Below are 27963 nucleotides of genomic sequence, written 5' to 3' on the forward strand. Positions count from 1 at the left end.
GGGCTCCCCCACCCTGGGTTGAACCAGGAACCCTCTTGCTGTGAGGCAACAAAGCTAACCACCGCAGCGCTGTGCTGTGAACAGTGTACCAATTTTAAATCTGACAGAAAGAGTATGTTCTTAGTTCTGTTAAGAATTTTTGTCGAAGCTAATGCTGATTAATTGTGATGATTTTAACACCCACACACTCTGCAACATCTTCTGATGTTGCTGCACAACAACAACAACATTTTAATCACAATCAGAAATCTTTCCTCTTGAAACCCATTAGATAAACTGAAATGTGACTTTTTAAAAAACAATATTTGCTTTATCCATGATGAGTGATTGATAGGTCAACAGCCTTAACAGTCAACACCTTAATTTTCTCTGAGAAAAAATATGCAGATCAAACATAGATGTTGAAATTAAATCTTATCATTCCCAGTGTGTCGAGCAGAGAGGAAACATCAGAATGCAAACCATGAAATATAAAATACATTTAGGCATTTTAAAACCCTTTGGTGCTGGCGTGTCATCAAACATCAGAATCATCATAAATTACAAAAAGAAATATAGAAAACATCCTGATGCAAAAAAAGATATAGTGGCCTATATAATGCCCCACATGCAAATACATAAACATTAAAATATTTTAAAGTACTGGTTTTATCCAGTGGTTTTCTGTTCATCCTGAACACCCTGAGCTGCCGTCCTGTATCTGCTCCGCTCTGATGCTCCTTAGTGGACTTCTGCTTTGAGGTGTGACTGTGTTGTTTTTCCAATCTGCTTCTGTCTCATCCTGTTCAATCATGTTGCAACTTCCTGAAAAAATGGTGTTTGTTAAACTTAACTGATACCTTTGATGATTGATACATAAGAAAATAATCATTTTATTCAATATAATAGACTAATGCATGAAATTGTTTCTTGATAAATAGTCAGCACTTAACTGTCATCTCTGTGTGTTAATATTCCAGCTTTGGAATACTCTGCTAAACACAAGTGGTGCACGGCCCCATGTTGGTCAATCAGTCACATAACAAGAAGTCGTCCCTTTTTAATCAATCTGTGACTTTGTGCTGATATAAAACATTCAACCACTGCATCACATATAAAGAAGAAGAAAAGCACATTCACATTCAAAATTCACGGTTTAGTTTAGTGCCTCTTTAGGGGATGAAAAGACACACACATTATATTTATAAGCCTGTTGATATTATAACACAGGTAATCAATGTAATTATGATTAATGTTCACAGAGAATTCAGCCAGGTCAACACATTCTCACTCCCAGGACATCAAAACTGATTCTGTGTCACAACCCTTGCGGTCTCATAGCAATGCACAGTGACATGGTTAATGTTGTGAAAACAGTCACGATTAAGTTTAACAAAACTACTTGAATGAATGAAAGAATGAATGACTTTATTTCAAGCAAAACAAACATTAAAAACAAAGCAAAACATCAACAGACATGCTCGAAAAGGAGTAGAAGAAAGTGTACACTTATATAATCCTGACTAAAGTTAATACATACTGCAGGTAAAACATACTTCAGGTACTGCATACTACATGTTCTGTCTACTACATGTGCCACATGTACTGCATACTATGTATGCACGATACTGTGTGTATTTACAATATGTTACAGTATGTATTTCACATCAATGATCCAAACAGCAGCAACAGTAGTAGTATTTGTAGTAGTGATAGTAGTGAAGTAGAATACTACTACTTCTAGCAGTAGTTGTGCACAAGTACTAATTAACCAATGGGACACAGGTGAGTTGGAAAACAGACAGCAAAACACACAAAGGCAGGAAGTAAACCAAAGCATGACACATGAGGAGAGTGACTGTCAGAGTAAAACAGGAAACAAACCGCAAAAAAAACCTTGGAACCATGACACAGTGAAACATACAGGACATACAGGAAGGTGTTCGCCATTGTGCAACAAATGAGTTAGAAGAAAATTTATTTAGAAAATAAAACCTGAACACATTATTTCATCCATAGATATCAACAAACTGCCTTTGCATCATTTCAAACGTTCATATTTCTCCACACGTCCATAATTTCCCTGTCCTGCATGTAAACAAACCATCCAACCTGATGCCAAAATTGAGGCGAACTCCTGGCCTCTCCATCACCGATACGATACGATACGATACGATACGATACGACACGACACGATACGATACGATACGATGTGATGTGATGTGATGTGATGTGATGTGATACGATACGATACGATGTGATACGATACGATATCATACGATACGATACTTTTTCTTATCAACGATGGGAAATTGGTGTGTCACAATTTATGAAGTGAGTAACAGTACTTTGAAAATCAGTTTGAAAATGTGACATTAACCAGAGCTGAAGATCTGATTTGTCTAAAACATTAATTTCTCTAGGCTACTGTATACCTGGATATTCCTTGTCTGAGCCTCTCTGAACAGACTCTGTCAGTGAACTCTGTCTCTGTGTCAGAGGTCTGGATACTGAAGTGTTTTCCTCCTTCTCCCTTCTTTTTGTTTGCAGCTCTAAGTTCTCTTCCTCATGTTTTTTAATTCTTTCATTAATCCATCACTGCTGTTAAGTGTCGGATAGAACTAGTCAGGCTCGGACATACTATTCGCATTGAATGTCCACAGATAGCTTCGGTCCACAGATGTGCATGTAGTTCTATTCATAGTACAATTAAGCATCCAAGTCAGCCTCCAGCAGTGAACAGGAGGGCTGGGAGGTGAGCTCACCATCCTCCTATTGCCGACATCAGGTGAAAGTGAAACTAAGAAGACGCTGCTGGATCTTGACGTAAGTTGATTGAGTGCAGACAACACCAAAACAGTGGAGAAGCATCGAGTACATGCACTAGATGTGTTCACATAAACACAGACAGTTTTACTCTTGAAATACAAGTACGTACAACGTGGAAGAGAGAAACAAATCCTTTTTTTTGGTATTGATCTTATTGACATTAGGATTAATCTTCAAGATGAAAATGTAGTATCGAGAGTATAGATGTTTTAGGATTGATCTGCCCATCCCTAGTAACAGCTAATGCTAACTAGCTCTCCTCCTAACGATTTTAACACAGAGATTGTTCACAATGTAGCATTATCAGGGAAACAGTGGTGAGTTCACTGCATCCTTTCATCCTGACGGCGACCCGGGGAAGATCTCTGTTCATCTCAAACACATTCTCTACTGTCCCCAGGACAACAAGACGCAGGCAGCTACCAGTCATCTCGTCATACAACAGTGAGGTCTCAGAGCCCATTTGTCAAACAGTCATTGTATTCGGCTTGTACCTGCTTATTAATTAAAGTTTGTGGCCGTTAGTCTGGAGCCCTGCTTTTGAGCCTGCGAAAAATTATTGTGACACAACAGAGAAGCATAAGCCACTGCCCTCAGTGACTGTCATCTTAGTTGCCAATAGGTCTTTGGCAGTCAACGAGGCAAATATCAGCCCATAGTGATGTGTAGTTGATAAATCGGTGAATCGCTAGATGAAAATAAGTGATGCTATGCCCCCTCATGGCCAGTCAGAAGCAACAGTTTAAAATGTCAAATTTCAAGAAGAAACAGGGAACTTTGAGGAGTTTAGTTCGTCCCTTTCACCACTCTGGCACTCTGTGCTCAGTGATGTAGTGGAGGGTATGCTCAGGTATACAGAGTATACCCACCTCTTTTTTATCCTACAAATTTGCACCCCACGAATGACATTTATGTCATTAATGTAGAGTTAAGAAAATAACATAAAGTTATGGAGGTTAGGTTTAGACAGTAAAAGTTACTGAGGTTAGGTTTTACTAAAATAAACATGGTGAGGACGTACCTTAGAGTTCACACAAAGTTTCACGGATTCAAACACAAGTTTCAGGCGAAAGTCAATTTTTTGAGACCCATCCTTTTTTACCCCAACCAACTTTGGGTGCATTACTTTTCATAGGAAAACATATGGAACATTTGTGAGAAAAACCTGCATAAACACACACAGAGCACATACACACATTTGATATCTATAAGCCAGTTGATAGATGTAAAATGTAAAAGTATGACTGTGGGGTTTAAAGAGATAAAGCCTTTTTTTTGCAGATCCATTTGTGGCTGTTACCACAGCTCACTGATTTCCACCCATTGCTCTGTACAGAAATTGCACAGTGACCTTCAGTTGGAGCTTCTATCCAGGAGCTGAGGGACGAAAACGATGCTTAGATCAGGGCTGATAGATTTTATGATTCAAGGTGTTTAGGAATGTGTCTCTTACCTATAAGTCATATAACTTCCATCCACCCACTTCCATCGCCCATCTACAGCTCTCAGGCCAATCCAGTATCCATCAGGTCCAAAACTGTTGAAACTGTAATCACTGATGAAGTTCTGAGAACAGAAAGATGGGTATCAGATATTCAACATTATAATTAAATTGAAAAAACAGAACCATATTCCTGATTCAGTCTAGGAGGCAGACACCATCTCCATATTTACGAGCAGACCTTAGACGTTCCTTTTTGATAAAGCTCATAGTTAGGGCTGGCTCAGGCTTAGCCTTGGCCTATACATTAGTAAACTGTATCTATAAAATAAAAGGATGTTTTGTAGTCTCTCACAGCAGCTGTGTCATCAACAACAATCAACCACATGAAAACATTGACCTCTCCATTAGGTTTTATATGACATACACTTTTAGTAATGAGTGGATCTCTAGGCGTTTATATATACTAGTCCATACACATTGGTAGCTTTGTCACCTTCTACCTATGCCAATCCTCAATGCCTATGTGCAGTTTCACATACATTGACCACGTCAGTGAGTAGAATGACTGACAGAATGACACACTGACAGTTTCCGTGATTATGTACAGCATACCATACCATTACTTAGTCATACCAAAAATTAGAAAAAAAACACCAACACTGGTCCACAGGGGGAGCCACAGCGATCGGTCACATTTTAGCCATTTTGAAGCATTTTTCTGTTGTTATAGCGCCACCCAGTTGCCAATTAGAGTTAAATTTCTCCAGTCACCTTGAGGCGTCCTGTTCTACATATCTACCAAGTTTAGTAAAAATCCATATGGCGGTTAGGCCTAGATAAGAAATGAGCTCTCTAGCGCCCCCATTTTGTTTGATGGGGTCAATAATGGAGGGGTCCCCTCAGATTATGTGTGGTCATATGCCTACAAAGTTGCGTGGTGATGGGTGAAACCCTTGAGATGTTATACACCTTTATGTGATGAGCCACGCCCTCCGCAATATTCATTGCCTTATAGAAGCTCAGTTTTAGTAAGTTTTCCAACTTTTGCCAAGAGGGAACTTTAGATATTGGTCCCTAGATTATGTTCACCCAGTTTCATGCAGATCGCTCAAACTTCCTAGGAAGAGATCCATTTGAAGTGTTTTTCAAAAAATTCAAAATGGCGGAAAATCTATATAAGCGGAAGTTATGGGTTCTTGAGGCAAATGTGTTCCTCATGAGGAGAGGCATCTCTGTGCAAAGTTTCATGTCTCTACGACATACGGGGCATGAGATATGCCCATTCAGAGTTTGACATTTCAATCGGTTGCTATAGCGCCCCCCTTTGGCCAATTGATGTAATATTGCTTCATTGGCATCCTCCCATGACCCTCTACCACTGTGCCAAATTTCACATGGATTGACCAAGTCAGTGAGGAGAAAAACATGGGACAGACACACAGACAGAGTTTTCGTCATTATATAGTTAGATTAATTTCGACCGAGTTATGTGAACTGCATATATTCTAGTCCTCACTTGAAGAAATACAAAAGGGTTGCGGAGTGTCGTTCCTGTGGGCTACAGCAACACTAAACCCCTGAGCTTGCCTGAGAAGGACTAAATGCCCAAACCAGCTATTTTTAAATATCCCATGGAGAGAGAGACTCTCACTGCAGCCTGTTGTATTTTGTTCTGAAAATGTTGGCATGCAGCCTCGTTCTGTNACCAGCTATTTTTAAATATCCCATGGAGAGAGACTCTCACTGCAGCCTGTTGTATTTTGTTCTGAAAATGTTGGCGTGCAGCCTCGTTCTGTGGACGATAAACCAGGTGCAGACTGATAAAGGAGGAAATAAAGTGACACATTTAAGAGGACTGTTTGCATTGGAAATGTCTTCCTGTCTGAAGGGTTACTTTTGGTTACGAAGGTACAATACCAAAAGTGTTTGGTGGAAACGGGCTTAAGATTCTGAAAAGTTGGTTCTTCTTCATTTCCTAACATTCACGTCCTGTTACTGCATGTCTCTAACTCAGCTTCTTCTCTGGAGCTTTTTCTCTGTCTCATGGGTTCCCTCAAATCGTGGCTATGCCTGGATCGTGGGTCCTGGTTATGCTGCTGCGGTGGTCCTGCCTGATGCTTTCTACTACTGCTGTTGTTATTATAAGTCATACTTCTACTGTTATTATACACATACGATTACTATTGTCACATCACATACTATCATATATTAATATATACGTATATATACTACCAAAATATTATTATTAAATTATTTCTAAAATTAATGTTATTGTCTTTAGCATCTGCCCTGCATCTCTCTCTGTCTGAAAATTCCACAAGTTTCCTTCTTACCCTCTCCTGTTGATCATATACGACAGCCAACTCTGAACCCTTCCGTCTGCAGTTTTTCTGAGCTTCTTCCCAGGTATTCCATTCAGTATAATTAATGGCATAGCAGCTTGGCTGTCTGTGTATCCAGCCAACCGGACAAGCTGCACACTGTCTCTCTGAAACAACAGAGACTAACCAATGAACAACATTACTGCATTGTAATATTATTACTGATGATTATCTTTGGACCTAAATAACTGGTTCTGAACTTACCGTTATTTCTTATGGGGCAGTAGGCATCAATGCTCCACTGAGCTCGAGTCACATTGAGCTCGTTCCAGTTGTTTTGTAAGACAGAAATGGCTTGTGTCAGATTGTTATAGTTCCTCCTCAAGTCGTCATTGTCTGAGCTGAGTTTGTTGTTCAGGCTCGTCAGGTTGTGAATGGCTGCCAGTAGAGTCAAACTGCCTGCTGACAGATTCACATACTGCATCACTGACTTCAGCTCCTTGTTTTGTGTTGTCAGGTTCAGGTTTTCTTCCGTCAGGTTTGCGATCTTGTTTTCTAAGACAGTGTAGTTTTGTGTCATCAGTGTCTTCAGCTCCTGGTTTTCAGCAGTCAGCTGTCCATTGTTTTCAGAAATGACAGCAGTAACTACAGAGACAGACAGAGGAAGGAGTTGGGCTGTGAGTCTTGTGTCCCTGAAAAGTGTTTTACATGATCATAAACGACATTAAAGGATGGAGTTGTTTTCCAAATCCATCTTACATCAACAGTCAGCTGCCCACTGAACACTGAAACTGGGGTTTCTTGCCCTGATCATTCCCTCTGTTTATACTGGTGAATAAGAGACCTCTCCACAGTCCTCATTCAGCCCATTCTCCGAGAGGTGGGCTATATGGGAGGTGGAAATGATGGTGGATGATACAACATTTGACAAAAGCTGTTGCTGTGTTTCCAGGAGCTTTTTAGGATCTCAACGTGTTTTGTAGCAACCCACTGACAGGGATACTTACTGCCATGGAAAGCACTTGAGTGTTTCCTGAGAAATTTCCTGACAAACCTGCCCTTAAAATAAGAACCAACAACAGCAAGCTTTGAGTTGAAGTGACATTCACATAGAAGGTACTCACAGTAGATACGAAGACCCATGATGACCAACAGTATGAGCCAACACACTGCTATCGGTGGAGAAGACTGAGTGAAGAAGAGACACCTCTGGTCTGAGAGAAAAATTCAGCATTTATATCCTGATTGACAAATTAATCTCATGCTTAACAATAGAAAACGTGAGAAATGTGTTCATGATGCACCTGGAGGAGCTGCCACATCAGCGTAGACAGGTTCTTCTTTGATTTCCCCTGAAAGATAAACAGATCAAACACAGATGTTTGTATATGTTTGGCACACTGGAGGAACCCTGAAACAAAAGATGGATTTATAATGAACTCCAACACTGTAAATAAGTAAATGACAGTCATGCAGAGCATCAGAAGCAACAATCAACAATGTATTGCCACACAGAAAGATGAGAACCTTGAAGTAACATTCAGCCTCTGTTTATCTGTTGGTTCTGCTCTGATTACCTGCAGGCCCGGATAAAAAACCTGAAGCGTAACTAGAAACCACACACAGTAAGGTGTCACCTGGTTTTTACTTCTGCTTTAAAGCTGCGGCTGAGTTGTCGTTTGGTTTGTGGCTAATCATGATTAGCTGTGATGGTTTTACCCACAATGTTTGTTTGCAGCATGTCATCACAATCAGATCTCTCTCTGCTGAGTCCTTCAGATCAGTAGGTTCCAAACTTTCTCCTCAAGGAACCCTTTTTCTAGTATCGTGTACACTAACGACCCCTGACTGAGTGACTAATTCACCTTATATTCAACGGCATAACAATAACAGAACATAACCCCTGATGACCCAAACAGTGAACACAGTAACTGAAGGAAGTTTGTGTAAAACCAGCAATTTGGATGAATTTGAGCAGATTATTTCCTGCGAATTTTGCATCAGAGATTAATTTTCTTAGGAACCTTTTATACAACGTTCTGTCTGTATTACATTTTTCTTTTTAAATAATCACACATACTGAATATTTTCTCTTTCTTTTGTCAGCGTGTTCTTCTCCCTGACACTTAGTGATTGTTCCTTTAGCTCTTTGGTTGTTTTAACTGTGTTCTTTTCTAATGTAGGATGAGGCTGTTTATCATGTGCTTCTCCTGTGAGTTTTGTTTAAGCTTTTATTGTTAATAATATTCTGAAATTTATAAAAAAAAGTTTTCTTCATGGCATATGATAGGTGTTTTGTCCCCGGTTCTCTTGACCAGAGGTTTAAACAGTGGATTCCAAGTGGAATAACAGCAATATGTTCAGTAATAAAAAAATGGTAATTTTATGAGTTTTCAGGAGATTAAACAAAAATATAAACTAAGTAACCAAGACCTTTTCATTTATCTGCAAATAAGGGATTTTTTTGACGAAGAAATAAAACACAATGTAAAATTGGATAAAAATGGAATAATCAGGACCATAATTGGAATCTACAAGTCAAAGAAATATAGAGTAATATCTACAATATATGGTCACCTAATGGAGAGAAAAGGGAATACAACCTCATATGTAAAACTGAAATGGGAGAGGGAACTGGGTGTAAATATTTCTGATGATGAATGGTCGCATATTTGGAGAACACAACAGTCAACTACATCGTCACGTGTGTGGAGATTATATTGTTGGAAGAATTTAATAAGATTCTTTATCACACCCAAAATTAGGAGCAAATACACATCTGTATTACAGCCATGTTGGAGAAAATGTGGGGCTATAAATGTAGATCATTCTCACGTTTTTGAAGATGTTCACCTTGATATTGTCAGAATTCTGGGCTATGATGTATCTAAGTCATGTATGTTTGTGTGTTTTGGCAATATGACAGGGAATGTTGTGTTAAAAGAGGGCAAATATTTACTGAAAATCTTGTTAGCAGCTTGTAAAAAAGCAATCACGAGAAAGTGGTATAAGCCAGATCCACCAACACAAGATGACTGGTTGAAAACTGTGAACAAAATATATGTTATGGAACAGCTGACTCATAAGATAAGGACTCAAGAAGATCAATGCCGAGAAAAATGGGAGAAATGGACGATCTACTCACCAACGACAGGATAAGGACTACCACACTGATAATACAGAAACACAGTGTAGAGACATGGCAATCCAACATGTTCTTATTGTAATGTTTGTGTTTATTTGTCTCCTCTTTTGGGAGATCTACGTTACGTTTTCAAAAATTCAATAAAGAAAACGTATCCAAAAAAAAAAAGTTTTCTTCACAGAAACAAACGAGATGCAGAGATATGGGCCTACTGTCTATTTTTCACATACGTTTTCTTGCACTCTTTAAAATCAAGGAGGCCTCGCAACCGCCCATGAAGCTTTGGTGAGGTATCGGCAGTGTTTAAAACAAACTAAAGTCTGACTTTAAAAAATATTTGATTTTTCCATACTTTAAGTTAAAGTTTTTGTTGTTGTTTTTGGTGATGACACTGTGGTTTACAACATACCTGAGTGTCCTGTCGTTCTCCCCACAGTGCTGTTAGCAGGAGCAGCTCCTTCCTTGGTTTTCTCTGAGAAAAAAAAAATACAGATCAAACACAGATGTTAAAATTAAAGAAATTGATTTTGGCATTTAAAACCATTTGATGCTATAGACAACATGCAGGTACATGAAAAGATACAGTAGATCATATCTTACATGCAGAAACATAAGCAGAATATTTTAAGGTACCAGTTTTGTCCTGTGGTTTTCTGTTCATCCTGAAGTGTTTAAAATCCTGCTGCACTTCTGTATGAATGCTGTTTGGAGACCGTCTGCTTGCTCTGATGCTCTTTCGTGAACCTCTGCTCTGAGGTTCAGGAACGGTTTCAACTTTTCACTTAACAATACTGTGTTGTTCTGAAGCGGAAGTATAGCTTACACTTCACTTTATTGTCAGCAAGCAGCAAGAGCTACACCCCTAATATACGTAGATGTTAACACTGATATGTTGCATTAATATCATCTGTTCATTTAAAGTTATTCACTCCAGTTTCTATCCAGTTTGTTTCGTCCCAGCTCGAGTTCTTTTACATGAGATAGAGCCAGAGACAACTGTGAAGGTCTTATTGATCTGTCTCATGAGCTGGGTTCTTTGTTTCTGCTGCAGTGTGGGGTCCCTTTCTCCCCTGCATGAGCATGAAGTCTAAAATAGATTATCAAGAAGCTAAATGATAAAATAAAGAAATATATGAACTGTGCACATGAAATAATCTAATGGACAAAGAACCAATAAACACGGGATGACTGATCTTTCTGATGTGTGATGTAGTGTTGGAGTGCATGAAGTCATCAACTTGTCATTGCTCATATTGTTGACTTCCTGTCTGTCAGTCTCCAACACTACTTATCACTACGTATCACTAATGTGAGCCGTGATTAAATATGCAGCACTGAAGTCTCTCTCATCACACTGACATTTCAGAGCAGGTGAGGGAAGTGGGAACAGGTGTGTAGATGGGTGGGGCAGTCAGGTGATGGAGAAAGGACGGACAGTCTGAGGACATCTGGTGGATGGATGGAAAATGGCAACGAAGGAGAGGGACAGACAGACAGACTGTGACAGCAGACTGTGTTTGCTGTCAATGAGTTTATGCTTCACGAATATCATGCATTAAGAAAAATAACACAACACACTGTTACACAAAAGATGAGATGTTAACAATTATTTTTTTTATATATAATCGAGGATCTCATCAGCAAATAAAGAAACATTCATGTGTTTAAAGTAACAGAGCCTGTATGATGGCTGTAGGGAAATGAAAAAGTTTACAGTGTACTGTAACTGATGTGCACTGTAGGTTTTTAGTTCTGCTTTGAAGTTGCACCACAGTTGTTGTTTGTGGTTTTATTGTCTGTCCCACGTGCATGGACTGAATTGGGAAAGGAATCTTTTAAGGTCTCTGCTCCCCTCACTTGGCACGGCCTGCAACATGTATTGAAACTGAGGGTTTTGGTTCCTGTGTCTGGTTTAAAGGTTTCATAAGTACAATGGTGAATGAATCGGTTGGTACTTGTCGATNACAAAACTGCTTTGCTAGCTCAATCATGTTGTAACTAAGATATCCACTGGAAAAAAATATTTTTTTCACAGACCATTTAATGAGTTATTACCTATTACAGACACCGCTAACGGCTAACAGGGCTAACAGCTAACGGAGACACCGCTAACGGCTAACAGGGCTAACAGCTAACGGTTAGCCCAGCTAACCGTTAGCTGTGAAAATGTATACGATAACCATGTTATTGAAATAGTCATCTTTGTTCAGTCATTGTGTTTATAGACTTTACAAACATCAGATTGGTTTAAACGGTGGTATAGTGACGTGAAAAATGTGATATATATATATATAGAGAGAGATATATAGATATATAGCTAAACTCAGCTGGTTTTCTACCCGGAAGTATTTGTTAACAACAAGGCGATTCCCTCTATAGTCCGGCCGGACGGATGAGTCATGGCCTTGTAAAAGATTATGTTTGTTTCTTTTAGTTGGCGAGAATGTGTCGCCGCAAACGCGACAAACATCCACTAACTTTGATTTTGTACCGCGACACATGTTTCTAGTCGGACTATGTTTACAAGCACAAGAGTTCAGCGAGCCACCGAAGGACTGCCCTGCAGATTTACTATTGGTTCTGCAAAGTAGGGAGTTTTTTTAAACTCTGAAATTGTATCCGCCCATCTAAACACAAAATCAGGGAGAAAGTCATCAGTCTTTAGTTAAGCAAAGCATCTAAAGACTGACTTGTGAGTCTATATCTTAGTGAGTATCTTTTATGTTTGTGTTTTTTATGTCCTTGCTGTTCATTGTTGTGTTGTAATTTTATGCTGCCGTCTTGGCCAGGTCGAGATCACTGATCTCAATGGGACTAACCTGGTTAAAAATGGGTTAAGTAAAAATAAAATAAAAAAAGAGCAGGCCGAAAAACAGGTTAGTACCACAGTAGAAAGCAGCATGGAGGCCAGTGAAAATGTCACCATGGTTACCTCTTTTTATTTCTCATGCTTATTCAGTCTCTCTCTCAAGCTCAGTGCTGACTAATTTTGAACGATGTGTTTCCATCAATGCCAATCAAAGTCGATAAATACCCATGACTAGTGCAGAGTCATTGTAACTTGAATGTCTTTTGTGTCTTGTGGACAAGGTGTTTAACTGTATTTCTATTCACCTCCACAGCTGAGTGAGGCTCCCTTCATTCAAGTGTAGGGTTTAAATACAGTGGCAAGCTTTTGGACGAACTTCCCTCCCTGCAGCGGGAAAAAGGAACCGTCATGACTATTTGTAACCATGGAGACAAAGAAAACTTTGACCAGTGGCGTGCACAGACTTTTTGAAGGGCAGGGGCGAAAAGAAAAAAAAGGGCACATTTGAAGGGCAGGGGCGAAAAGAAAAAAAAGGGCACATATAGCGCGTTCTCGCCGCTGAAGAGGGCACTAAGTTCCGGTGTTTTCGAGGGCACTTTAGACATGTTTATATGTTATACAAATGGCACATTATATAGCCTTAAAACAGACTAACTAGACAGACTACTCAGGTTAGTTTGTAGTTAGGATCAGCATCCACGAGAACTGTGTAGATTCAGCATTGGACTGTGAAGAACACACAGAGACATGGATGTATGAAGGAAATAAATCCCTGGGGGTGTCTAAATTTTCAATTAAGTACATGCCATTTCCTGTATTCTAGTGCATTTTAACACCATATTAGCACCAGACAATCCAAACTGGTTCTGTGAGATATAGTTCTGGCTCAATATAGATCAAAAAAGGGCCCAACATAAAAGTCATTGCAACAGTAATGTTTTTACCACCCAAGAGGGCAGTTTATCATGTTTTAACCAGCCAAGAAGGCACTTTAGTGTGTTTTTTGGCTCCAAAGAGGGCAGTTTAGTACACGTTTTGGCTCCCAGGCAGGCATTTTGGCTGCCAAGAGGGCACTTTAGCGTGCGCTTTGGCTCCCAGGAGGGCATTTTGGCTGCAAAGAGGGCACTTTAGCGTGCGCTTTGGCTCCCAGGAGGGCATTTTGGCTGCCAAGAGGGCACTTTAGCACGCGTTTTGACTCCCAGGAGGGCATTTTGGCTGCCAAGAGGGCACTTTAACATGTGTTTTGGCTCCCAGGAGGGCATTTTGGCTGTCAAGAGGGCACTTTAGCATGTGTTTTGGCTCCCAGGAGGGCATTTTGGCTGTCAAGAGGGCACTTTAGCATGTTTTTTGGCTCCCAGGAGGGCATTTTGGCTGTCAAGAGGGCACTTTAGCGTGCGTTTTGGCTCCCAGGAGGGCACTTTAGCGTGCGTTTTGGCTCCCAAGAGGGCACTTCAGCGTGCATTTTGACTCCCAGGAGAGCATTTTGGCTGCCAAGAGGGCACTTTAGCATGCGTTTTGATTCCCAGGAGGGCATTTTGGCTGCCAAGAGGGCACTTTAGCGTGCATTTTGACTCCCAGGAGGGCATTTTGGCTGCCAAGAGGGCACTTTAGCGTGCATTTTGACTCCCAGGAGGGCATTTTGGCTCCCAAGAGGGCACTTTAGCGTGCATTTTGACTCCCAGGAGGGCATTTTGGCTCCCAGGAGGGCACTTTAGCGCGTGTTTTGGCTCCCAAGAGGGCACTTTAGCGGGCGTTTTTCAACAATTGGGCCACGAGGGGGGGCGACCTTACACTTGATCTGTATGTGCTGCTACTGTTTACCTGAATGTCTGTATATTATCCTTTAGAAATAAAACTTTGGTGGCATTTCTTTCTTTCTTTTTTGGAAACATCCTTTTTCACTCTGACATTTATGAGCTGCCTGGTTTTTGCAGCAGTTTCTGTAAATATACAACACTTTACAATAAAATAAATACAACTACCATTTTCTAGAGACTAAATATGTTTATATTTGATCTTAAATACAATTTAACATTAAGGTGTTAACATCTGTATGATGATATTGAATGTCTTATCTTAATGTGAGGGTAGTCGCACAGAACTTCATTTGTATAGAGCGTCTTCCATGACAAACATAATTCGCCCGTGATCAGAAGGTGATTCAGGCCAGCTGTTGGATTATTTAATCAATAAGTCACTTGAGGATGGCACTTAAAGTGGCAGACCCTCTGCGTGAACGTGGAAACAGAGTGGAAATGGGTGGGGAGAAGGTTCAGATGTTGGTTTGGGAAAGGCCCAAACAAATTCACTTGACCTGCATGTCTGGACTGCATGTGGAAACCCATGTGGGAAGATGTGAACTCCACTGAAAGGCTCCAGTCACATTCAAAACCAGAACTCACACTGTAACATGACCTGAAAACAAAATCAGGTCGTAACAGATTTCAACATGTTCAACCCGTTAATGTAACTCCACCAAATAAGACTGAACATCTGACAAACATGAAATTCCTCTTTGTAAAGTACACAGTTGTGACTCCTCGCTAATAAATTGTCCTTCCTGCCCGTCTCTGGAGCTCTGTTGATGCAGATGTGAACATTGTGTGACTGATTAATGAGGTCAGATCCTCATCTGGATTAAACATGTTACAGTGTCCTGAATAAGGCTGTTCCTCCTGACTTCACTAAAGGTTAATGACATTTTCAGAAAAAAAAAGACAATAAGAACAATGTGTGGCAACAAAACTTATTATAATGGTATAAAATATGAATTTTCTTAACACCTTCAGTTGTACAAGTAAATATCGCATACATCAGAATACTCACACAAACAGACTCTAGATCATTCTGTTAGGAACAAGTGAAGCAGTGCCCCCTGTTGGCCAGTCAGCGGCAACAATATACAATGTCACAGAAACAGGAAACTGAGCAGTCCTGTTGGTCCCTGGCATCAATCTGCTGATATATAAATTAAAAGCAGTAAATCTCTAATAAAGCAGAAGAAAATAACAGTCAAAGTTATTAATAATTAACAGTTTAGTGCCCCTTCAGGACAGTTACTGTATTTTCCTAAATGCTGTGTCAGTAGTCAGACACACATTATCTACAGAACCCAGTATCTAATTACACCTTTACATCTGAGTCTCTGCTTTTAGACACATGCACACAAACAGCTTTGAAAAATAATTCACTTTGATTGTTTTTCCTGTTAAAAAAATAAAATTATTTTATATGTAATTTGTATGTTTGAAAAACAAAAAAGTATCTTAAGTACTGAAGTATCACAGCAGTGATAAAGCTTTCTGTCTGCAGATCCATCGCTGTTTCCTATCACAGCTCACTGATTTCCATCTATCGTTCTGGACAGAAATTGCACAGCGACCTTCAGCAGGAGGATCTATCCAGTCGCTGAGGGAAGAACATGATGTTTAGATCAGGGCTGACAGATTTTACGATTCAAAGTATTTTAGAATGTGTGTTACCTTTCAGCGAAATCACTTCCATCGATCCACTTCCACTTCTTATCCTCAGCTCTCAGGCCAATCCAGTATCCATTTATTCCTGAACTGCCCCAGCTGTAATCACTGATGACTTTCTGACAACAGAGAGACAGTAATCACATACTGTTATTTTTGCATGAAGCTCTACATTTATCAGTGTGGATGTGAGTGGAGGCTACGATCAAGTCTCATGTCAGGTCTCAACACGTGTACACAAGTTTGAATCAGTGTGGACTGATGATGCAGCAGCAAATCTGGCCGAGATGGAGAATTGTTATTAGACCATATTCTAACTGGCACCTACATGTTTGCAGCCACATATTAATCACTCAAAAATGTACAGTCACTACATGGACTTGCACTCTCTATCAGCTCACAGTTACCAGTGGGACTTGTTGACAGAATGAAGCAGTACCACCAGAGAGTGTGGAGACAGTGTAGTTCAAGTCATACAGATACGACTGTAGGAGACAACAAAGAAATTTAAATAATGGGGGAACAGAACAAATCAGTAATATAGAGAAAAGACGGTGTATTTATGACCTCACAGACCACCACAGTCTACAACACTGCCACCATTTGAAGTTTTAATATTACAACGTCCTCCACTGTTGCCTTGTTTATTGTTTTTGGAAACTTTTGACTGCTCTCTAGTGCCATCTATTGGCTGTATCTATGCATCATAAAGGACGCGTTGAAGTATGAGGGCAGTGACGTTTACATTTGAAAATCACGTATCTGTTTTCGTACATAAAGAGTAAAAATGAGCCTTAAACCAAAATTATTTTAGTGTGGGATATTTAAATGATGATTGTTTTCAGCTGCCACATTTATCAGCGCCTGATCTATGCAGCAGGATAAGAATGTTTTAATGCATGAAGATGATTAGATGATTTCTGTGTTTGGATCTGAGTTGGTTTGTACGTGAGATTGATAAATGAATGCTTCTGTGTTCAGAGCTACAGAAAATACATTTTCATTTCATGACTGTGTCATAAAAATTCCCACCGTTCTCTCATTACCTTTTCCTTGTCATCATGTATAACAGCCAAGTCTGAACTCTTTCCCCTGCAGTTTTCTAGAGCTTCTTCCCAGGTTATCCGTTCAGAACGTATAGCATTATGAATCATATAGCAGCTCGACTTGGTGAGTTCCCAGGTCTTCTGACAAGCTTCACACCGTCTCTCTGAAACAACAGAGACCAACCAGTAAACAACATTACTGCACTGTTATATTATTGTTATTGGTTATTTTTGGACCTCATTAATAGGATCTGAACATACCACCACTCTTTATGGGGCAGTAGGCATCAATGCTCCACTGAGCTTGGCTGACTTTGATGTTTGCCTTCATCTCCTGTATTTGTTCTGTCAAGTTGTTCTTCTGTGACTTCAGCTCCTGGTTTTGTGTTGTCAGGTTCAGGTTTTCTTCCATCAGGTTTGTGTTCTTGTTTTCTAAGACAGTGTAGTTTTGTGTCAGGTTGCTCATCTGGACGGTCAGGTTGTCGAAGTTTCTAGTCAAGTTTTCATTTGCTGAGCTGAGTTCGTTGATGCGGTTCGTCAGGTTTGTCAGGTGATTCTTTTGGATTTCTTCTAAGTCCTCACTCTCGTGACTTAATGTAGCAACTGTAGAATGAAAATGAGCTCTTTAATCATAGTGATAATGTAATGTTGTTTTTGTCAATTTGCCACTGTTTAAGCTATTTCCTGTCTCTGATTTCAGTTTTCCAGCCTTTTGGAACATTTCTAAAGATCCTTTGAAAAGACTAAAAACAACAGTTTGTCCAACTCTTAATATTTTATGACCTCCCCAGTGAGTCCTGTGACACTCAGACCAGAACCATAAAAAACAGTGAATAAAGAGGTTTTACATTAGAAATCAGTGTTTTTACAACACCGTTTGACTCATTACGTAGGGGCTGCTATCCACGGTGATCAATGCAAAAACACAGATGGCCCTATCTAGAGCCAGTTTTTGGTCTGTCCATTCTGGGCTACTGTAGAACCATAGCCTCGCAACATGGCGATCTCTGTTGACGAAGACACGCTCCCTATGTAGACATAAATGGCTCATTCTAAGGTAACAAAAACACAACAATTCTTATTTTCAGGTGATTAAACACCAAAGTAAACATACTTATTATATCATATACCGTTTCTGCCAATATATCGCCCTAAATGCTAAACACCAGACTTAAGCTTTATTTCTGCTAGGGTTTTTCCATGTATGAAAAAACAGGGTAGGCCCATATGTTTCAACAAAACTGTGATTAACGTGTGGTTAGGTTTAGGCACAAAACCACTTGGTAATGGTTAGGAAAGGACCATGATCTGGCTTAAAAATGTCACTATCCCCAGGCGAAACAGTGACAGGTGGCTACAACACCCATGTTCAGTGTCTAAAAGGCTGCTGAAATCAGCAATGACTCTCTAAATCACTTGAGAAAGGTTGATATGATCCGTATGAAACGTGCAAATGTAACATATTTGCGGTTTGCAGAAACGTACAATCATATGAACAACAACCCTGTCATGAATTACTTGCTGTCCGAGTACATTTCTACACTGATTATTGTGTCCACAAAATTAATTTTGTAACAGAATTAGAAAACAATTACAGACAGATATGTATAATAGGTTGAACAAACTGCTAACAGTCTGATAATCAAATAATGGTTAAGCATGAAAATATGTGTCATGTTGAAGTGTGAGTTAATGCATGGACTGCCTGTTCTGTGTACTTACTGTAGACACAGACTGCTATGATGCCTGCCAGCAAAATGACGGAAATGATTCCCAAACCACAAGCCAACCGTTTAAAGTGGCGATGTCTGTTGTTTGCTCTCTTGTCCGCCAAGAATCCTGCTGAGATAAAACAAGTAGTGTAAATATATAGAGTATATACAGCTCCATCCATCCATCCATCCATCAACTGCTCATCCAAAGCTAGGTTGGGGGGCAGCAGGCTGGGCAAAGTATTCCAGATGTCCCTCTCCCCAGCAACGCTCTCCAGCTCCTCCTGGAGGACCCCGAGGTGTTCCCAGGCCAAACGAGATATGTAATCCCTCCAGTGTGTTCTGGGTCTGCCCCGGGGCCTCCTACCAGTTGGACGTACCTGGAACACCCCTTGCGGGAGGTGTCCAGAAGGATCCTGATCAGATGCCCGAACCACCTCAACTGACCCCTTTCAACGCAAAGCAGTAACGAGCTCCCTCTGGATGTCCAAGCTCCTCCCCCTATCTCTAAGGCTGAGCCCAGACACCCTACAGAGGAAACTCATTTCGGCCGCTTGTATCCGCAATCTCATTCTTTCAGTCACTACCCAAAGCTCATGATCATAGATGAGGGTTGGGACGTAGATGCACCAGTATCTGGACCTGCGACCTACGAGTCACATTCACCCATTCACACACACATTCATACACTGGTGGCCAAGGCTACCATACAAGGGGCTACCTGCTACTCAGTTTGAACACACTCACACACCAATGGAACAGCCATTGGGAGCAATTTGGGGTTCAGTATCTTGCTCAAGGATACTTCGACATGCAGACTGGGGAGCCCAGGATCGAACCGCCGATCTTTTGATTGGTGGACAACCCACTCTACCTCAAAACCTTTGCCTTCCAGCTCAGCTCCCTCTTCACCACGATAGTCCAGTACAGCGCCCACATCACTGCAGATGCTGCACCAAACCACCGATCCATCTCACGCTCCATTCTACCCTCACTCATGAACAAGACCCTGGGTACTTGAACTCCCTTACTTGGGGCATGAACTGTCTACCAACCCAGAGGTGGCAATCCACCATTTTCCAGCAAAGAACCATCTACTAAGACTTGGAGGTGCTGACTCTCATCCTGACCGCTTCACACTCAGCTGCAAACCGCCCCAGTGCATGCTGGAGGTCAGGGTGTGATGAAGCCAACAGAACTACATCATCTATAACAACATTTTTTTTTTTTTACAAAATACCCCATTTGTTTCCCTCCCACAAGGAAACATTGGGGAACCATTAAGTGGGGAACTTTATAATAAAGAGACAGCAAGATGTAAAAAACAGGATAGACACTTGATTTGACTGACTCAGACTGTTAATGCCTGAAATCAGCTTCAGATAAACATAAGGAATACAGTTGCACACACACAACAAGGACCAGTTAATTGATGTTTTGACTTCTCAGCAACTTTATTTTCACAAGCTTTGACCATCAGAAATCATGAAATACGTCAGCGGCAGCGTAACCAATGGACGGAAAACCACCCTCACCAACAGACTGATCGAGAACCTGCCCAACTTTTGGCTGGTACATAAGAATAACTTCTTCAAGCCCTAAGATCAGACTAAGTTTGGTGAAGATGGTTTTAAGCACTACGATGTCAGATTTCATCTCCCATCTCCTATATTTGGCACATTAGAAAGGGATCTCTTAATGGCCAATATTAACAAGAGGAATGATTTCACTGTAAAACCCAATTCATGAAACAGCTTACACTTAAAACCTTTAGCAACATACACGTTTTGAGTACATCAGACACAAAGTAAATGTGTCACTTGGCCCTCTTCTGACAGGAATCTGATGTCAGTTTAACATAACTTTTTTTTGTCATTTTTAGCATTTAATTCTATGTCATGAACATAAAAACATTGAGTACACATTTCACAGCATTTTTCTCAAATTTAATTTAACTATAAATATGAATATATATTGTAGCAAGATTAGGTTTCTAAATTGCTAGAGTAAGGCAAAGAGATAAATTCTGAACCAGGAAGTGCTCTTTATTTCACCTCAGCACAACTTTATGTTAGACACTCTAATTTTCACACAGGCTTCAGGTTCCTGCGTATACAACGTCACTCATGGCGCAAAATGTCTTTAACCACAACATTAACTGCAACCCAGTAGAATCGTTGTGAAATACATAAACATTCATCACTGTGTAACGTGACTGATTAGAACACATTTAAATTTTTTCTGCTCATGGCCTTGAGCACATTGTCTCACGGCATCTCTTTTAAATTAAAAGCACTACGTCAGAAAAGTCTTTTTTTTTTCTTCAACAGCAAACACACACGGTTTTGTTTAGGCAGCAAAAGCATGTGATTTGGTTTAGGATAAAAGAACAGGGTTTGGTTTTACATTCACAAAGGAAGTGAACACCAACCTCCTGGGTGAAAACTGGTGGGTGTTGGACCCATCCATCACTCCTCCCACCCACCCTACCACCCTTTTTTCGTCAGTGTCTGATGCCGGAAGTCACTGACCAAGTGCCAGTATTTGACGAGACCTGGTTGGACTCCTAAACTAGTTTCCTTCCAGTGGTACTAACATAAGTAGTAATAGTAGATAAAGTACTACTGTAATTACTCCCAGTTGCAGAAATGAATGTTGTGTAAGTATCTTACTATATAATGATGAAAACTCTGTCTGTGTGTCTGTTCCACGTTTTTCTCTTCACTGACTTGGTCAATCCATGTGAAATTTGGCACAGTGGTAGAGGGTCATGGGAGGATGTGAATGAAGCAATATTACATCAATTGGCCAAAGGGGGGCGCTATAGCAACCGATTGAAATGCCAAACTTTGAATGGGTATATCTCATGCCCCGTATGTCGTAGAGACATGAAACTTTATACAGAGATGCCTCTCCTCATGAGGAACACATTTGCCTCAAGAACCCATAACTTCCGCTTATATAGATTTTCCACCATTTTGAATTTTTTGAAAAACAGTTCAAANTATGTAGAACAGGACGCCTCAAGGTGACTGGAGAAATTTAACTCTAATTGGCAACTGGGTGGCGCTATAACAACAGAAAAATGGCTAAAATGCGACTGATCGCTGTGGCTGCAATCGTACTATCAAATTCACAAAACTCTGTCTGAATACATTGCTCTTCTTAATGGGTTCAGTTGACTATATTATCTGCAATTTCCTATGACCTGTATCCCAAACACACGCCATGTGAAACTATATGTAGGCAACTGTCCACTCAATGGGCATGGACTAGTTTTTTTAACCTACCATCAGTAGCTTGATCAGTTGTTCCGCTCTGCACCTTCACTTCATCGTACACAATTTCCTCCGTTTTACCTGTAAGGTCAAAGAACACAATCTCCTGGTTAATTACTGCGTAGCGGTCAAGTCTTTTAAAGGGGTATACCATTATTTAAATAAAAATGTGTTGCCTATTAATGATTGCTTTTGTCCTGAAATTACAATCATTAAAACTGTCAGCTAAAACAGAAGATGATGAAATTGTCTCACAGTTAGTGGATCATATATCAGCGAGGAAGCTTTGCCTTTTTTTAGGGAAAAGCTGAACAAATAATTCAGTACACATTTTCTGTTTTTACTGTAAGAAGCTGTGGTCAGGGTGGGTTACATACTGAAAGACGGCAAAACTAAACAAAAGACCGTCAGTTTAAACCCAACATGAGTTTAGGAAAAGCACTCTGAAAGTACATAACAGAGGACGCAGTCATTCTCAACATTGAACCATGTGCATTTAGATTCTCTGTTCTCTTGTTCTCTGGGTCATAAAATAATGCAAGTGTGTCAGGTTGCTGCAACATCGAGATCAGCTTACAAAACATTTCCACATATCATGCTTCTGATTCTTTCTCTGGATACATCAACTTATTTTTATTTACAACAGATTTAGTTTAGTTGGAATTAATATTCTGATCATTTAATATACCGACTGTATTCAATTAATCTGAAGTCATGTGCCTGGGCATTGTTTTAGATTCAGATTAAAATTGTAGGCTACTTCACATAAGAAACATCGCCAAAGTACAGCCGTTCCTATTTTACAAAGATGCTGAGAACGTATTCATGCTTTTATATAACATAGATTAGATTATTGCAATGCCTTATGAAACGGTCAACTGAAAAGTTTGAATTTGCTCAAGAACTGTGCTGCCAGACTTTTAACCACAACAGGGAAGAGAGCGCAGATTACCCCAGTTTAAGCTCCTCTCCACTGGCACCTGGTGTCTTTAAAACAGATTTTAAGGTTCTTTTAGTTGTTTTTAAAGCTCCTTATGGTTTAGGACTCGCCTACATTGCAGACTCTCATCAGATTGTCGTCTCTTCTACTGCAGGGTTTTTAAAGACACACAATTATAAGCACAAGAAAACAGGCAGCCTAAATTATCAGCTACCCTTCCAGAAGCTGTAAGAGATGCTGGCTCAGTGAACATTTTTAACCGACAGATAAAAACGTAATTATTTAGTCTGGCTTTCAATTAACATAATCCTTCCTATTATTATTTTATATTAATTCTCTAATTTTTGCAGTCCTTACCAGTATTTGTTATTTTTGTTGAATCTTCATTGTAAGGCACATGCAAAGCACTCTATAAATAACATTAACATTATGCTCTATCCAATATTATAATAGAATAGAAACTAAAGTTACCTTCAGATGGAGGATTTTTGTTAGCTTTGAACACAACTGAAGTGTAGTTAACCCCCTCCTGCTCTTCCGCCATCGCTGCAGCCATCCTGTTGGCTTCAGTTTGAATTGCAGACAGAGAATTGCCGCTGATATTAAACCTAAGGGCACTAATAGGAGAACTGGTTGTTTCCTCTCTTCAGACGAGGCTGTCACTCACAGCCTTAAACGAGCGACTTCTGCTTTTGGTTTAGAAACTAATTTGCATCCATGACTGGCAGAGTATGAACCTCCAAACCATAACACAGTGTGTTCTTGTGTTATGGAAATATAAATTCTAACAAAAGGAAATATTACAAAGTGTGTGCACGCAGGACAAGGACTGCTAATATGTAACTTTGGACTTTGGATGTTTGCCTGGTGTCAGGAAACACAATTCATACTGACCCCATAATAACCAAATGATCTCACCCATAGTGAGCGGTTTTGACACTATGAGGCATCCTGTCTGTTGCAAATGGTGTTTACAGCCGCAACATGCACTCACACATTCTCACACTTTGACTGTGAGAATACTTGCAGTAACATTTTTGCTTTGCAGCAGGGGCGATTCTAGGATCAGAGGTTTAGGGGTGCTGAGCACCCAGAGAGCTGCCCGGCCAGGCAAGATAAATTTCACTGTTTTGTACATTTTAACTCAATTTCATTCCCACATTTGTGAAAGAAAAGCACAACACTTTTTGGGAAAGTCTGTGACTAAACCATCAAATCTGATAAAGGTTATTTAAATGCTGAGCCACAGCAAAAGAGGAATGGATTGGAATCATAAAAGAAACATATCGTAACCCTAATTTCTGGGGGAAGACAACTCATTTTGATACAGCAGCTCCTCAACATACACATAAACAGTATGTATGTTTCTGGAGTAAACCAGCCCCCTATAGTGAGTACCAAAAATACCAAAAATGGACCTTGGACTTATTTTTTGGACTTTTATTTGAAATGCAATGCACAACATGGAACATTAACACATTAACAGTAATTGACTTTTTCAATGTTTGTCTCTGCCTTTTTCCTTCTTGTCTGTATTATATAATACAAATACATAAATAAAAATACACTTCAAAAAAAGAACAAAATAATAATAATAAATACACACAATAGGAGTTATAATGTTAATGGGCATCCAGTCAGTTAGCTAGTCAGTAGTACCTTGGCTGTATTTTTGTTGTTAAAATATTACGTTGCAACCAAGTACTGTATGGTTTTGGCACTTTTCTAGCTTGTTAAAAAGGGACATACAGTAAAAAATAAAACAATATAAAAATCTCTCAAATTTTAGGGGTGCTGGGATTCAATTTAGGGGTGCTTCAGCACCCCCAAAAATGGGCTAGAAACGCCTATGCTTTGCAGCAATGTTCATACAAATCATTTATATCATATAACATAGGAACAACCAACACCAAAGTGTGTGACTACCAACCCAACGATGGGGATGGTTGCCACAAGTGCACTAGATGTATCACTGAACAGGCCCACACCCAAAGTGGCAGGGCCCCCTGGGCTTTCACCTAAATGTCACAGAATTAACACACCAACCAGGAAACACTCAACGTGACCACAAAGAGATGCAAAGGACCTGCAAAGAGACACAAAAGTACTATAAAAAGTACTGTGTATATATATACTCTGACGTAGGCTCGGATGTTTCCAGTCTCCTCTCTGTCAGCTCCTCTAAGCTTGAGTTAAATTTACGCTCTTATATCCAGTGTCCTTCAAATTACTCTCAAAACGTGATACAATACATACCTTTATTTGAAAGTAATAAGTTACTTTTACAACATTACTCTCTGTGTAGAGTAATAAGTTACTTATTAAACAACTTTTGTGTTACTTTCACCAAAATGAGCTCAGAAGAACTGATGTTGATCTGAAATAGATGAGGGTCATGTTTCACTGAAGCTCCAGATTACTACAGTTCAGGTCTGACCCGTTCATGTGTTCACACACAGTGGTTATCACTTTGTACTAAAATCCTCTGCTTATATAAATAATAGCGTGATGATATAGAACGATTAAACAGCCCAGACCTGTTACATAAATGAATATCCTTGGACACAGGGAGGGTCAGGCAGATGATCAAAGTCTAATAATTATGAGATAAGAATAAATATTTGTGGGCCTACGGTAGTGTTAAAGCAAATGATGATCAATACCGTTGTAGAATTTTCTGTCTACATACAGTATATGTTTGGTGTTTATGAAAAGTGTGTGCTTTAAAAAATGTCAGTTTAAGTTGAAAAAGATGCAGACATCCACTGAGGCACATGTCAAACTTTTTCAGGACAATGACCCCTTGGCTGACAGAGACACAGAGCAGGGACCTCATACTACATATATTGTATAAAACTGAGATGCATGTTAAACTGGTGGGTGGCACGGTGGTTTAGTGGTTAGCATTGTCGCCTCACAGCAGTTTGCGTGTTCTTCCTGTGTCAGCGGGTACTTCCTCCCACAGTCCAAAGACATGCAGGTTAACTGGTGACTCTAAATTGTCCGTAGGTGTGAATGTGAGTGTGAATGGTTGTCTGTCTCTTTCAGTACGTTTACATGACACTTGAAAAAAAGGAATTATTACCTTAATCCGACTATAACTGGACAACTTAAGTGCATGTAAACACATTACTCCGACTAATATCGGGGTTCTCCAACTCCGATTAAGACACCCAGATAATGCGATTGGAATTCGATTTTCTCCGGCATGTATACGCCTTAATTGGAGATAAACTAGACAATGCATGTGCGCATGCTCCACACCCCCCGTGCTGGCGTATGACCCCGGAACAGACAAGACATGCTATTGTTGTAGCCCTCCAACAGCATAAGGCGTTCTTGCCACCTAGTGTTGAGGAGGAGGACACGTTCCCGTCAGTAATTTGATTTTCTCAGTTGCTTGTAAACTGGGACAAGGATTAGATTAGACGCCAAAATTGAATTTTGAGCATAGCTCGATTAAGCTGTGCATGTAAACGTGCTGACTGTGTCAGCCCTGTGATAGTCTGGTGACCTGTCCAGCTGAGATAGGCTTCAGCGCCCCCGCGACCCCTAAATGGACAAGCAGTAATAGAAAATGAATAAATGAATGTTAAACTGGACCTAAAATAACAGGTTGTGTGGCCTAAAGTGCCATGTATATATTTACCCTTTTAAGGTACTTACAATACTAAGCTATTAAAATAATTATTGGCACATTTATACATCATGTTTGTTTCTGAGGTTGACAGCACTTTAGAGTCTCAAAAAGTAACAAAGTGATTCGTGATGGATCACAAGGACGTAAGCGCACCTGAAATAATAATACAGCTAACTGGCCGATATGTTTCAGTAGTATGTAACTGTTAGCTAACCAGTTCACCTCGTGGGTACGGACAGGTGCCAGGATCTTTATGTGTATTTGTCTGACTACTGTTACTGCAGCTCTGATGTTGATCAGTGGGTCCTTCACTTTGGTCCTGTCTGAAATACTCATCAAGTATTGGATTGCCATGAACTTTGATACAGACATTCATGTTCCCCAGATGATAACTTTGGTGATCCCCTGGCTTTCCCCCTGAGGTCATCATGAGGTGGACCTTTTGGATGTGTTGCCCATTTAATGGACTGCTATGAAAATTGGTTCAGATATTTATGGTCCCCAGGGGATGAATCCAAATGACTTGATGAGTCTCTAACTTTCTTTGCAGCCCAATCAGAGTGGTCAGTGAGATATCTCAAAATCTACTATAGGAATTGAGTCAAAAGTTGGTACAGATATTCACACTCCCCACAGGATGAATCATTGACGTGTATATGCTATACTTCTTTATATTACTTTCCATATTATAGTGGGGTGCTAGGTGTAAGATATTTTCTGAGACTAGATTTGTACCCTACTTAAACTATCTCATGTGAACTTCTGTTGTCTTTTTTTATTGTGTGCACATTTTGCCTGTCTGTTCCTTCTTTCAGTCGAAAAAGGAAAGAGAAGTCATACTATATTGTGTCATATTATCAGGGTATAACACATGTTAACACAGTAAAACTGAGTCTGCACCTGCTGTATGTCATAGAACATGGGGATGATTGACTTGTTTCACTGAGGCTTCAGCAGTCAGCTTTGGGTCAGAATATAAATAAAGATAATGGGAGTGAATTACAATTGTGCAACTATTGAAAAGGTCCTTAATAAAATACAATAAACAAATGCTTTATATGTGAAAACATTCTGTTTGAGCGTACCAAAAAAGTTCCCACAGTGACAAAACTGATTTTGAAATGCTAAAGGGAAGTGTTTATTAATAAAACACAACCATCTCTAGGGTTTACAGAGGATGGTCCCAAAAAGAGAAAATATCCAGTGAGCCAAAATGCCTTGTTGATGCCAGAGGTCAGAGGAGAATGGCCAGACTGGTTCAAGATGATAGAAAGGCAACAGGAAGTCAAATAAGCACTGGTTCCAACCAAGGTGTGCAGAAGAGCATCTCTGAAGCAACAACAC

General features: G+C 40.0%; 3 protein-coding genes across 7 annotated transcripts in view; all 3 read right to left on the reverse strand.

Annotated features, from left to right (window-relative positions):
- mef2d (myocyte enhancer factor 2d) overlaps window positions 1-27963 on the reverse strand; it is a 218889-nt gene that overhangs the window by 32736 nt on the left and 158190 nt on the right. The window lies entirely within an intron of this gene.
- Window positions 4054-10379, reverse strand: LOC126392471 (asialoglycoprotein receptor 1). The gene is made up of 9 exons (XM_050047883.1): window positions 10352-10379; window positions 10128-10190; window positions 7878-7925; window positions 7698-7787; window positions 7065-7218; window positions 6838-6953; window positions 6586-6740; window positions 4262-4374; window positions 4054-4185 (listed from the first exon to the last, which is right to left on the reverse strand). Exons 1-9 carry the CDS (start codon window positions 10377-10379, stop codon window positions 4062-4064), a joined length of 891 nt encoding a protein of 296 aa, XP_049903840.1. The 3' UTR covers window positions 4054-4061.
- On the reverse strand, window positions 15232-23570 carry LOC126391420 (C-type lectin domain family 10 member A-like). Its single transcript, XM_050046178.1, has 7 exons — window positions 23451-23570; window positions 22052-22120; window positions 18772-18891; window positions 17311-17652; window positions 17050-17213; window positions 16010-16122; window positions 15232-15935 (listed from the first exon to the last, which is right to left on the reverse strand). Exons 1-7 carry the CDS (start codon window positions 23533-23535, stop codon window positions 15809-15811), a joined length of 1020 nt encoding a protein of 339 aa, XP_049902135.1. The 5' UTR covers window positions 23536-23570; the 3' UTR covers window positions 15232-15808.

This window comes from Epinephelus moara, chromosome 6 (assembly GCF_006386435.1).
Source record: "Epinephelus moara isolate mb chromosome 6, YSFRI_EMoa_1.0, whole genome shotgun sequence".
Classification (NCBI taxonomy): domain Eukaryota; kingdom Metazoa; phylum Chordata; class Actinopteri; order Perciformes; family Serranidae; genus Epinephelus; species Epinephelus moara.